At 41.5% G+C, this 12881-nt stretch overlaps 1 protein-coding gene across 4 annotated transcripts in view; it reads left to right on the top strand.

Annotated features, from left to right (window-relative positions):
* Positions 1–8574, top strand: part of ccser2a (coiled-coil serine-rich protein 2a) — a 30273-nt gene extending 21699 nt beyond the window's left edge. For 2 of the 4 annotated variants that reach the window (XM_072436611.1, XM_072436610.1), the window contains exon 10: positions 4629–8574. In XM_072436611.1, the coding sequence (XP_072292712.1) occupies positions 4629–5198 (570 nt within the window). In that variant the 3' untranslated portion in view covers positions 5199–8574. Of the gene's footprint in view, positions 1–992; positions 1078–2140; positions 2178–4628 lie in introns of all 4 variants that reach the window. The other 2 variants (XM_072436612.1, XM_072436613.1) reach the window with 2 other exon arrangements.
* The last annotated feature ends 4307 nt before the right edge of the window (positions 8575–12881 follow it).

The following is a 12881-nucleotide window of genomic DNA, read 5'->3' as shown; positions in this document are numbered from 1 at the left end:
GGACACTTGTCTTATGGTATTATGGCTGTTTCTCCTCTTTTATAATGAACTAACCACTGCTTGTTGCACGTGAACTAACCTAAGGTGAGTGTTGTCAGGTGGTAATATCTACTTGTGTGAGTGTTCTGAAATGCATGTATTTCTCAACGTGCTGACCGCAAACCAAGTTTGTTCTGTGCTGTGACATAACATTAAATACTCTATTGAATAAATCAGTTGTGTTGAAATGTAAATGTGAATGTTTTGAAGAAAAAACATGTGGAAACTGATGCGACATGAGCTGAAGAGTGATCCCACTCCTGCTGTAGAGTAAATGGCTAGATCTAGGGAGGGGGCAGACGAGACTGAGTTCACTATTAAAGATACAAAAGTGCCACACATACGGTGGAGGCGTCTTCTAGAGAGTCGCTGTAAAAGATACATGCGCTCAGCACAGACGTGTGCAGAGGCAGATAGCGCTTTGACGTCTAGGGACGGTCAAACATGGGAAAGAATCAATCAAAAAGCGATGTGCCCGTCCCGGAGACTCCAGTCACGTTGCCAATGTTAGATAAATATGGGAAAGAGAAAATGTGTGACTCACGTCAGCAAAATTAAATTGAAATTAAGGTTATTTGTTTTTTTTTCCTGTCGTGTGAAGCACTTGCCTTGCCCTGCGCAGCCCTGAGAGACAAAACGCATCTATAAAGCGAGAGTCTACGCCCTCAGACGGAGGCACTCTGTGGTGCGCTGTAGCGTGGAGCTGAGCTGCATGATGTGGAATCAACCCGTTAGACTAGTGAATCATTCTGATAGTTGCATTAAATATAGGTTTAATTGTGACATAACCCTTCGTTTTATTAAAACACAGGTCTATGTCAAACATAAATGTTTATTATTGGGATTATAATGGAAGAGGATTTTTCTCAAATGACGCTGCAGACTTTGACGTGTGAGCATGTTGTGTGTTTCCTGTCCGTCATGCCTTTGTCCTGTGTCTTTCCTCTGCTTAGGGTGTGTTGCCCTCCCCAATGCTGTCCCCATGGCAGGTACAGCACCAGGGCCTGGCCCGTCCCAGCATGCACCAGCGCAGACACAGTGAGTCACTAATACTCCTCTGCACAGTCTGCAGTCAACGCAGTGCAAAAACATCTGAAACAATTGCCGAACATGTTAAAACCATCTAGCAATTGTATAAAACAATGTTCATAATTTACTATGTAATAATAATAATAATCCATACATGGTGCTTAGAGGTAAGTACCAATACAATATTATCATCTGAAAAAGTTTTTGCCAGGAAAACTTTTTTTTCCTGTTATTTAATTTTCTCAGTAACAGGGGTTTTGAGGTGACATCATCTTTTTCATCCTGTTTGTTTACTAACAGTCTAACTGCTTTCGCCTCCTAACAACTTTATTTAACAGCCTAAAACCTTAGTCATATCCTGTCCAAATCCTTTAAAAAACTGGTGCTGTTTTATCCTGATCTTCAGCATATGCAGCTCATGAAATCATAAAAGCACATTGTCACACACTCTTTGAAAGCATTGTACATTGTAACTCTGGAGTGATGCTCACAGTCGGAACCTGTTCATCTTTGTGTGTGCATATTTTATTGGAAAAGTCAGGCTTTTGGAAACAATAACATAAACTTTACCTTTTGTATGTGAAAGAGCTTGTCGAGGAAGCAGGTAAACACAACCACAGTGTGCAAAGGGGCTACGGGAACGGCACAGGTGTGAGGGGGAGAAAAAAGGTGAACATGGAAAAACAAAGCTAAGGAAATGCACATTTTACTGGTTATTTCAACTGTACACTTGCTCTGAGGATGTGTTGTTCTTTATACCCATAAGGCTGAGGCAATATCAAGCTAATGACATAAGATTAATCAAACCATGCTGCCAGCTTCAAGCCTTGTCCTTGTGCTGGATAGAAACAAGGTCCCTGCAAATTCCAGTAAGTCGGAACCAGTCACCAGTCTTGCCAGTCTTGCCAGTCTTACCAGTTTCATTTTTAAAAATGAGAAGAAGCAGGTGTTTGTGTACACATTTTTCATTCAAAGTTCTTTACCAATTCTTTCAGCATCTTCCTAACGTCTGTCATCTAAAAAGTTAAACCAGTCCGCTGTTTCTCTTCTCTTTTGCGCCTAACCCATGAAGTGGAAAATCTAGTGCAGTTCTTCACTGACAAAGCGTGGTACAGTAACCTTTCCTCTGACATGCGGCCGACAGGCGCCCTCTCTCCATCTGCACGCTGTGTTGTGCCTGGTCCTGATGTGTTGTGACACCAGCACGTCCTCTTCCATTTGCATGAATCGTTCATGTTTTCATACTTTTAAGTTTGACACTGTTTTCACACTGAAAGACTTCCTCTGTTCGCCTGAAACTTCTGACAGTTTGAGGCCATTGCTCTGCTGTTTTAATTAGGATTCAAGTCATTTTTAAATGTTCTTGCACAAATTTAATTTACCAATTTTTGGGGAAAATGTATTTTACTTATTTCATTTTGTTCTCTTTCATACTTTTACCATAATGCATGCTTTGATTAATTCCCTTTGTGGTTTATTTATTATTTTACATTCACTGGAATCTAAACTTTGAATACTCTCATATAAAATGTATATTTTAATGATACAGAAACATTGTTCTTAAATTGATAATGTTTGAGCCATTCTCCTCACTCAGTAGCACCCAAGAAAAAGATCACAATAGGAGCATCTGCACTGGTATATTTGAGTCTCACATACACATTATAGTCCAGGTGCCTCTGAAAAGGACAGTTTCGTAGACCTGGCTGGTGATTCACATTCGACTTGTAAATGGCTGTCATTATAAGCCGAGGTATTTAATTCTTGCCAGCAAAGCCCTTTTATCTAATTATTAGTACCTGCTGCAGACAGCTGTTTGGCGCAAATGAAGGTTTTGAGCGTATAGAAACCATACAGTCCATGGTGAAAGTTAGTTCATTTATTTATTTGTTATTTATTTCATGGACAGTGCCAAAAAACAAGAAGTCCAATTAAAATATAACATCACAAAATAGATGTCTGTAGTTTAGATGTTAAATAAAAGTGCCTTCTTGAACTGAGGAAACGGCAGAACAAAACAATCATTGCTAATGCCGTTGAGCTTACTGATGCTTGATCTAATTTGCAAATGTGCTTTGGCATCATAACACATCACTCCTCAAGTGGAACAAAGCAGTTATTTTAGGAGTTGGTACAAAGTGCTTACTCACAGAATAAATCAGTAAAGAAAACAGATAAAAAATGTCAAAGCTAAACATATTTATCAAATGACTAATTACTTAAACTGAAACCAGTTATGTTTGTGGCTAAACACTGGACACAAAGAGCTTTTTTTTTTTTTTTTTTTTGTCAGTGGGCACAAGGCAAAACATGACCAGGAGGGGGAGCTGTGGTCTCAAACATCTTTGTGACAAAGAGAAGTAATTATAGTATAGCAAAAATAGTGGTCAGTTCATTCAGTCTTGAACAGAGAGGCATCCAAAGATAATACAGTCTTACTGCTGCTATACATGTACATATACTATTTCAATCTCATTTGGTATAATGTGAAGTAGATTAATATTGTTGTGTGTTTATCAAAATATTTATTATAATACAGGCTTTACTTTAGGTTGCGCTGTGAAATGTCCTCTAAATCAGAGTTAGAATGGAGGGTCTGGATTGTAGATCTACAGACAATTCAGAAGCAACAAATAAATGAGTGGAATCGACAATGAGGAGAATATAGGATGAGCTCTTTTATAATCGAATCCAATCCACAGTGCAGTGTAGAGCCTCTAATGAGTCTGAGCTGTGGCTGTATCAGGGGTTATTCACCTCATTTGAAGCCATAGTGTGTTGTTTTGATGTACTGGATAATGAGAAGCTTTCATCTCCACAAATATTTAATAATGGAGTAAAACTCGAATGTGCGCTGAGTGCAGAACTGTTGGTTTGCACAGGATTGAAGAGGTCCATTTATAGCGCCCGAAGCATACATGGTACATGCTCCTGTCACGCTACGTCTGCGTGTATCTGTGACTAAACAGGTCCAGAAATAATTTAGGCATTCATTTATTACCAAGCACAAAAACTCCTCACTCGTTTCACATAATCCAAAGATTAAAACCTATTAGTATAAAATGTTTGCCTGACCAGTCAGTCCCTTCTACATTCTGTTCAAATGCAGAAGGGTCTAGAATTGGACCATGGGGGGTGTCAAATCTCTCCTAACTTGGGGCAGTCCAACTACTGTTGTTGTAATTTGTGTCACGTGTCTCAAATGCGGAAGACGTCTCTTCTCATATATCCTCGTAATATTCAGAACAAAATATATAACTAAAGGGCCGCCATCGTTTGTTTAAACACGAACAGACCATGCGTTTCTCTGATTTGGTTAATCCACCTGTCAATCACGTGCTTTGGAAATCAGGGAGACAGGATATGATTCCAGACCAAAACGTCTTTGTAAAGTATTGTCAAAGTGTATGGGTTTGGCTGGTCAGGCAAATAAAATGTGCCAAAAGGGATGTACTGGAAGCTTGTTTTCTTGAACATGAAGGGCCATTCAGTTTCAGCCTCGTTATAGTCATATAGTATTTCTCATGTTGCTTAAAATAATAACTCTTTTTTTTTTTCAGCCTCAAATACTACAGCCTTTCCACCCCAGCCCCAGAGAGCAGCTGTACCAGGGAAAAGTAACAAGAGCAGCCTCCACCGTGGGCCACAGTGAGCGGATGTGCGCTCCCCCACAGCTCCACCACGCAGCTGACGACCCCGTGCACAAGAGTCATGTGCTCAGGGCTCAGCTCCAGAGGCCGGGCTCTCCGCGGGGGGTGGCTGGTGGAGAGCCTCAGTGTGAGCCTCTGGCAGGATCCAGTGCTCTGATGTGCCCTCGCATGCTGCAGCCCCCTCGTCTCCACAAACGCATGTCCCTGCCTGCACTAAAGCCAGGGGGCGCTGCTGGACATCCTCTGCAGAGCAGGCAGCTGCTGCCCCCTCCATCCAGAGGCCTGCCGTGCTTTAACACTGGACATCAGGTGCAAACCCCCAGTGAGTGTCGCACTCCAGTGCTCCGGCCTTACAGGGATTTAGGGAGGACAGAGTCCAGTCCTGAGCCGCTCAGTCACAGCAAGCTCCGAGAACCTGCCACGGCCAAGATCCCAATCCCTGCCAGCCGCTCATGCCTCCCCAAGCCAAAGACTTCCTGAGGAGCTTAATACTCACCCATTAACACTACTGGACTGACTCTGACATTTTCATTTTATTCCTCCTACATCACCTTATGGTGAGATAGAATCTAACTTAACCCACAGAAAGCATTTGTCTCTTTAATAAACAGCATTAGAGAGTGAACATCGAAGTCAGTGCAGGACATTCATGGGACTGTCCCACTTAAGCAAACACATACCAGGTACCATGATCTCTGTGCATGGTTGTATCTAGGAGACTGCAGCACCGGTAAAGTCCTGATATAGAAGTAACCTCTGACACAAGTGTGTTAAGTGTTAAAGAACGAGACGACATGGGTTTGACCTTTGTTGTGTAAAAGAAATAGCCAGAAGGAGAGAGGAAGAGAGAGAGAGAGAGAGAGAGAGAGAGAGAGAGAGAGAGAGAGAGAGAGAGAGAGAGAGAGAGAGAGAGAGAGAGAGAGAGAGAGAGAGAGAGAGAGAGAGAGAGAGAGAGAGAGAGAGAGAGAGAGAGAGAGAGAGAGAGAGAGAGAGAGAGAGAGAGAGAGAGAGAGAGAGAGAGAGAGAGAGAGAGAGAGAGAGAGAGAGAGAGAGAGAGAGAGAGAGAGAGAGAGAGAGAGAGAGAGAGAGAGAGAGAGAGAGAGTGTATGGAATGAAAAGTCTCTGAGGTGAACTGAGGTGCAACGTTGCTGAACAGTGGCGTTTTTCCATTTCATTTAGTATTTATACTGGAAAACATTAAAAAACATATATTAGGCCTGACATAAAAACATTTTTAAGCAGGCTTGTGTTCTACAGCATAGGATAGAAAAAAACATTCACACCAAGTGCAGACAACTAGAGTTCACAGTGTAGCCTTTTACCTAAAAATCTATACAATTTGAATTTGATTGGGAAAACATATTTCCAGAGCCTGGTGTAGTGGAAGAATGACCTCTGTCCAAAGGAGCTGCTCCTGTGGGTACGATCTAGTGTTCAGGCGTATGGTCACTGATGGTATTAATGCTGCCAATGCAGGACACATTTATTTTTTAATCCAAAAATGAAAGCAGAGGGACATGCTCTTTAAAGTTTCGTAGGGTTAGTGCTTTAAGTCTGGACTGAACAGTGCAGTGGTGAACCTAGAAACCCAGAAAGGAAATCTACAATGAATTTGAAATTCCCTGTTGTAAAACCTGGCCTCTGAAATATTTAGCGTAAATACAGCAACTGGAATCAAAACTGAGGGAGTATGAAGTGTGAACTGGTTAACCTTAAAATAAGCATATAGAACCAGAAACCACAAACTACAGTCATGCTGACACAAATAGATAGATTTCCTGCAGATATCAGCTCTAGCCTAGCATCATAACCTCTTTAAGAGAAACAGGTTCCACAATATATCAAATCTAAAGTCAGGCTCTTATCAGTGAGAATGATTTGAACAACTTTATATAATCTCAGGTAAAATGACTAACTTAATGAATGAATTTTGAATTGAATAAACTACAATTGCTGCACCCATTTTTGTCACCGACGGCAGAAACAGGAAATGTGTAGAAATGAGTGTGCACTTGAGAGTCAGGGCTGTTGTGGTGTTTCCTTCCGCTGCTGCACATCTCTGGGAACATCAAAGGTATTAGTTAGGTATTTTCAGGTAGGGAGCCTGTGGGGCTTTAGGTATTTCCGAGGGAGTTTGGAAGAATTGTGTTTATCTTTCCTTTGCTTGAGACCCTTTTGCAGTCAGTCGCTCCTAAAACGTCCCTGACTGGAGAGCATCAGTGTGTTAAAAAGGCCTTCTGACAGCGGCGCTGCTCTCTTCTCTGTCACGCCGCGTGGCCGCTCGCCTGTACGCCTCTGGCACTGTCCGGTCTACTGCGTCCAATAATGCACCCTACATAGAGGCAGGGAAACACTGCGGGACACACACTTCCTATAGCGCACACTCACACAGCAGACCACACTCCCAAATATAGCCACTTACAAAGTGTGCTGTCATACAACACAAGTTTAATAACAAAGTGCATCAAACATGAAGACTTCCATTTTGAGCGCTGCTGGTGTCGGTCACAAAATGAGCTCACAAATACACTTCCATTCATGTGTTTGTTGTTGGCAAAGATGGCTGCCTCCAGATATCCAAATTGCTCTGCCTCTTGTATTAGAGTTTGTGTGTATGAGCAGATCCAGCCTCTGATAAATCATGTTTACCTATTGGGCGCTTCGGGCGCTTCAACAATGTGCCAAACCAACCAAGCAGTCAACAGTGCTTTTCAGCGCCAACAGAAGCACATTACTTCAAATGACAATGAAAAAAAAGGACAGAGAGATACACGGCGAGGATGAGAAAGATCGCAGCATGAGATTATTGTAGGGAGCAGAGGTAGAAAAACAAGTGATGAAATCAGGCCTGTGTCGCTATGATCAAGATGAGTCGTGTTTGGCACTACTGGGAAAGCTGTTCTGAAGAGCTGGACTACACACTGTTTGTGTGCTGCCCAATCTTCTCATTGCTTAGTAGAGCCAAACAGGAAATCTATGTTGCCCCTATGTTGCCACTCTGAACACTGTGCGAGTGTGTATGCATAAATGAGAGGCCCACTAGCCAAAGGTAATGTCAAGCTATTTTTTTTATTTATTTCCTAATCCAACTCCAGGCTTCCTATGTCCAAATCAATGTCTCCACTCTACCTTAGCTCTCAAGCCAATTCATCTAATGAGTCACGGCACAGCACAACACGACAGAAAACACATTGCAACCGCCAGGATCAAGCCAAATGCAAAATTGCCTTACTTCACTAATTGTAATATTGCACCCCAGAACAAGAAATACATGAAAGAAATGTTGTACAATCTGTACTTGGCAAGAACAGACCCACGTACCTACATTTTCTGGCTCAAAATTCTCAACAACCACTACTGCCTGGAGTCGCACTTTGTCAGCCGCACTGCATCTACCATGAATGTTTTAAAATGTTCACATATGCTCAGATACTATCCAAGGTCACTATTTATAACCATACTCTGGAATGTGAGCCGCCTCGCAACTCGCAAACTCACAAAAACAGCCTCTATGATATAATCTCTATTATGGAAATGAAAAAAGCAATTGAACGCTTTTGACAAACTCTGATCCGAAGCACTTTAAATGCTACATCTCTTAACAGTAGCATTGATGTATGTGAGTCAGCTAGCACGTTTATTCTAAAATAAAACTGTATTTTCTAGACAATTGTAGCTGTTTTGTCAGAAGCTGGTGTTTACAAGTGCAGTGCTGCAGGGAAAGGCTTCATTTCAAGGTGTGAGAGAGAAGGCCTGTGTGGTGACAGGTCATTGATCGTTACTGGAGTGAATCATAGACCTCTGTAACATTTGGGCTGTACAGAAATATGTCTTGAAATAAATTGAGATTGTGAAAGTAATGTGTTTTTCTTGTGTTGCATTTGCTCCATAGAAGTTGTCAACATAGTCACAGCTGCAGACCTGAAGATTTCTATGAAGACAGATGTTGTACATTTTTAAAAGCAGTTGGTTAAATATGCATGGAAAATGGTGGTTCACCTCAAGTGAACTGGTGTTCTTTGTTCATATCTTGTGGCTGGTGCTGTACACCTCACATTAAGGCCAGTCTCTAATGAGAGGATGCGCTTCAGGGACGCTGGCTGAATAACTGGCCCATGTGCCAGAGAGCCCTGACACTGTCATTAAGCACACACACATGTTCAAAGTCTGACTCTACAATGAGACATTTTTATCTTGGTGCCTTCACAGTCAGTGCTGCTATAATAATAGTTCAGGAGCTGGAACACATCAGCTGAATTTAAATGATTAAATATTGAGCCTTAGAGATTGTGCCATCAACCCAAATCACACAGAATAGCTCCTTAAAGCTGGACAAAGGCAGTTGGAAAATATCTGCATGGGGCTGGTTTATGAGGTATATGTGGTATGGACTAATGTATTTGACTTTACATAACTCTATTGCCTGTGTCGTGGCTACGATAGGGATATGATGTTTAGGTGGATGTCTTCCACATGAATTCCAATTTATGAGTTAAATGAATAATTATTGACTGTATTAGTTTCCAACAACGCCACCCTGGATTGGTGCCAGGGACACATACACAAGTAAGGCAAGCGCAAATTCTTTGATTGAGTGGACCAGGAGACTCAGATATAGGAACACAGTTCACAATTTATTAAATCTAAAGACAGAATAAATAAAACATTTGTATTTTTAATAATAAAACTACTACTACTCTCATTCACACATTCACACCTCTAAAACAGTAGACACATTTAAACAATTCACCGAACTAACAAAAGTAAAATAAAACCAATTACCCTACCAGGAGGTGGCGCTGGTCCTTAGCAGCAGGCCTGGGACCCGGTACAGTCCCACAGTCCAGCTGGGGGCCAGAGCCGACACTCAAACGCCAAACGTTGGTATGTTACAGTCTGTCAATGTAGAAAGGGGCCGGTGCGAACGTGCCCAAATCCACCAAGGGCACTTGGAGGGAAGTTCTGGGTTTGGGGTCGGAGGAGAGACCCGCGGGGTTACCAATCCTATAAGGTACAAATTTTGGGAAATTAACTCTCAGATGGATGTCCAGAACCGTGCGCAACAAGCGAGGGAGAGAGGAAAAGAGATACATACCGGTGCTCGAATCTGTGCACTATGCGCGCCGTGGCTGGGAGGAATCCCGGCGCACAAAGCCTGCACGTAACGTCACGCACTACAAACAGTGCTAAATTAGAGCGAGTTTGATTACAATATAAATCTATGGAAGAGAGACAGCTTACCGGGGCGTTAAACCTGGGGAGCGTGCGGCACGAGTAATACAGCAAGGTTAGAGCAGGGTTTGGTGAGCGCACGATGCGCAAACCAACCTGATTAACACGCTGGTGTGATCGCTGGCTTTAAGCCTAAACTTTGGGGTGTTTTTGGGGCGATCAGAACAAATGCTCCGGTCCTCGTGCCGCTTGCATTGCTCCCAGGTGGCGGGTGACGTCAGAGGCGAGAAGGGGCAGCGCAGGTGAGGAAGCCTCCTTTTAAAGGCCCAGGTCACAGGCCATAGGCTGTCAGGGCCTACACTGACTGTACATGAAAGTAATACTTTAATTTAGACAGTAAATTCTGACGTACTGTGATCTACAATTTTTGTTTTAATTGTTGTTGTAAGTTGTTTTTAAATGTGCAAAAAGAAATGTCAGTCAATGAAATATATAAAGATGCATAATGCTATCTTATGTCAAATATAAGATGTACATAACTTCATATAATTCATTATTCAAAGGAACTAACTAGAGAAGTGAATTATTCACTTCTCTAGTTAATGATGCTACATTGTTCTTCTCATGTCTTTTCCCACCAGAATACCAAACACATTTAAATGCAACTTAATATTTTTCTACCACAACAAAATTATAAAACGATTATTCATCATGCTGACCTTTCTGCTTAATGTGCAGAGCTTTAATCGTTCTGCATTTCAACATAAATAACTGCTTCCTGCAAAGTAAGTTTAGATAGTGATTGTACACGTATGAATGTAAATTTGGTTTTCTATGCATTATTGTGGACATATTTGTAAAATATTGGGAGTATACTCCCAATATTGTATTTTACAATACTGGGAATATATGTGGAGAGGCAAGACCATTCACAGTAAGGACGCATGTTTTCAAGGCATTTTGATGCAATAGACAGAATGTTATAAATTTAGATTTTATTTTAATGTTTTTACCCAGGTAGTGTTTAAAAACGACAGCTAATTAAAATGCAGTTAGGATTCTAAATGAGATAATCTAATTAGTGGTTTATTGCCCTGGGCTGATGCCAGGGCAACCAAATCAGCAGGAGATTGGCAGCAGTTTTATCAAAAGTGCAATAAATATGTCTCTGCTCTTCGTAAAGCAAATCAATACGTCAATACTTTCACAGAATCACAGGGCAACCCTGAAACATTTTGGCAAATGGTTAAATCCTCATCACAAAATTCTCCTCCCTCTTTACCAAATGAAATGATTAAATCAGATTGACGACAAAAAATACATTTGTGATGCGTTTTATCAGCACTTTGCTGACTCTGGAAATATTTTTGACGCTGTTGCTGGATCTGTTGCTGTTACACCAATACATGAGAATAGACCTGATGATCAAGTATTTTCACTTAAGCCCTGTATGACGTATAAATATGTTAAGTTACTTTTGTTAACCGCCCCACCTGTGACGTGCATTCAGGGGAGGCAGGGGAGGCAGTGCCTCACCTGTCAATCTTGGGGGGAAAAAAAAACTTAATTATGAAATATAATTAAATATTAATATTTGTCATCTGGTATGTATTATCAACCCCCTTTCCGTTTGAATCTAATATCGAACAATATTTTTTTCAACTGAGAATGTCAAAATGTTCAGATGTTTGAGGAGCTGGAGCTGCCCCACTAATTGTAAATTGTTTAACTCATGTTCTTAATCTCACAATTCACACAAAAGTATCCCATTACTATGGAAAACAGCTTTTGTTCTCCCTTTGTAAAACTATCCTGCCAAGCAAAACTCTTGGAGAAGCTAATGAGAAACCCGGTGCGTGCTTTCTTAACCAAGTATTCCATTTGAAACAGCTACCAGTCTGGATCTTAAACGTTCTGCCACTGAAGTCATGGGGCTAAAGAAGAGCAACAGTGTGGTCAAACATAAAGAAAATGTTCAGGTTAAATGGCATCACTAAATCTTCTTGAATATGGTGGCTTTACACCAGTTTAAACTGGAATTTCTTTAAGTAACCTGAAGTTATCTTTCCCAAGCCAAAGCAAAACTACCACATTCCAGGAATCTAGCTATGGTAAATAAATGTGCAATCTCTTTTGCTCAATTCAAAAAACATATTGTAAATACATGTTTAAAGTATTGTAAAAATATTTACTCACAGAAATGTGTGGCGGTTGTGTTTAGCAAACTAATGTTTCTGTTCCATAGAAAAGGCAAAGCGAGTGTAATTCGCTGGTAATAAACCAGGCACAATATAATATAGTTTGTGGTCTTGTTGTTTCCAGGGGTCTGCCATTAACTACTAGTCTACTAGACACTCAAAGGCTCCTGCTCTTGCAGTGTCACTGGAGACTCTCTGGACATCAGCAGTTCTGTGACAACAGGTTAGAGATAGTAGTTCTAATGATAAACTTAGAGAAAGTTAGAGACATATCTTTGTACCTACAACAGGTATAGAATAATACAGGTTATACAATATTTTAACACAAGAGGGTAATATCAACATAAAATAAAAATTGTGATAGTTGTATTATTACTTATGAAGAACTGGAAACTGTTGGTTTTTCATGTATAATTTTCTTTTAGATGTCAGCCTGTCACTGAAGCTGCTCTCCAGAGCAGACAGTATCCGTGTCATGTCTGAGGTCTGCAGCGTAGCGGGTGAAAAGAACGTGCCTGGGGCGCCCCCACACTGCAGGTCCGAGTGTCAGACACACAGTCCCGTGCTCTCATAAACTGGGGTTTGTGAGGTAGTCCAGGATCCACTCTGATCCAGCCGTCTCCAGCTTGTCCCTCAGGAGCAGCGGCTGGATGGTGTTGAAGGTGCTGGAGAGATCGAAGAACAGGATCCTCACAGAGCTGCCAGGCTTTTCCAGGTGAGAGAGAGAGCGGTGCAGCAGGGAGATGACGGCGTCCTCCACTCCGATGTCAGGACGGTGTGCAAACTGCAGCGA

Source organism: Eucyclogobius newberryi, unplaced genomic scaffold, assembly GCF_026437365.1.
Source record: "Eucyclogobius newberryi isolate DKJ021-1_F unplaced genomic scaffold, fEucNew1.0.hap1 SCAF_8, whole genome shotgun sequence".
Taxonomy (NCBI): Eukaryota; Metazoa; Chordata; class Actinopteri; order Gobiiformes; family Gobiidae; genus Eucyclogobius; species Eucyclogobius newberryi.
The sequence above is the reverse complement of the archived record's forward strand: the minus strand, read 5'-3'. Positions and strand labels throughout refer to the sequence as shown.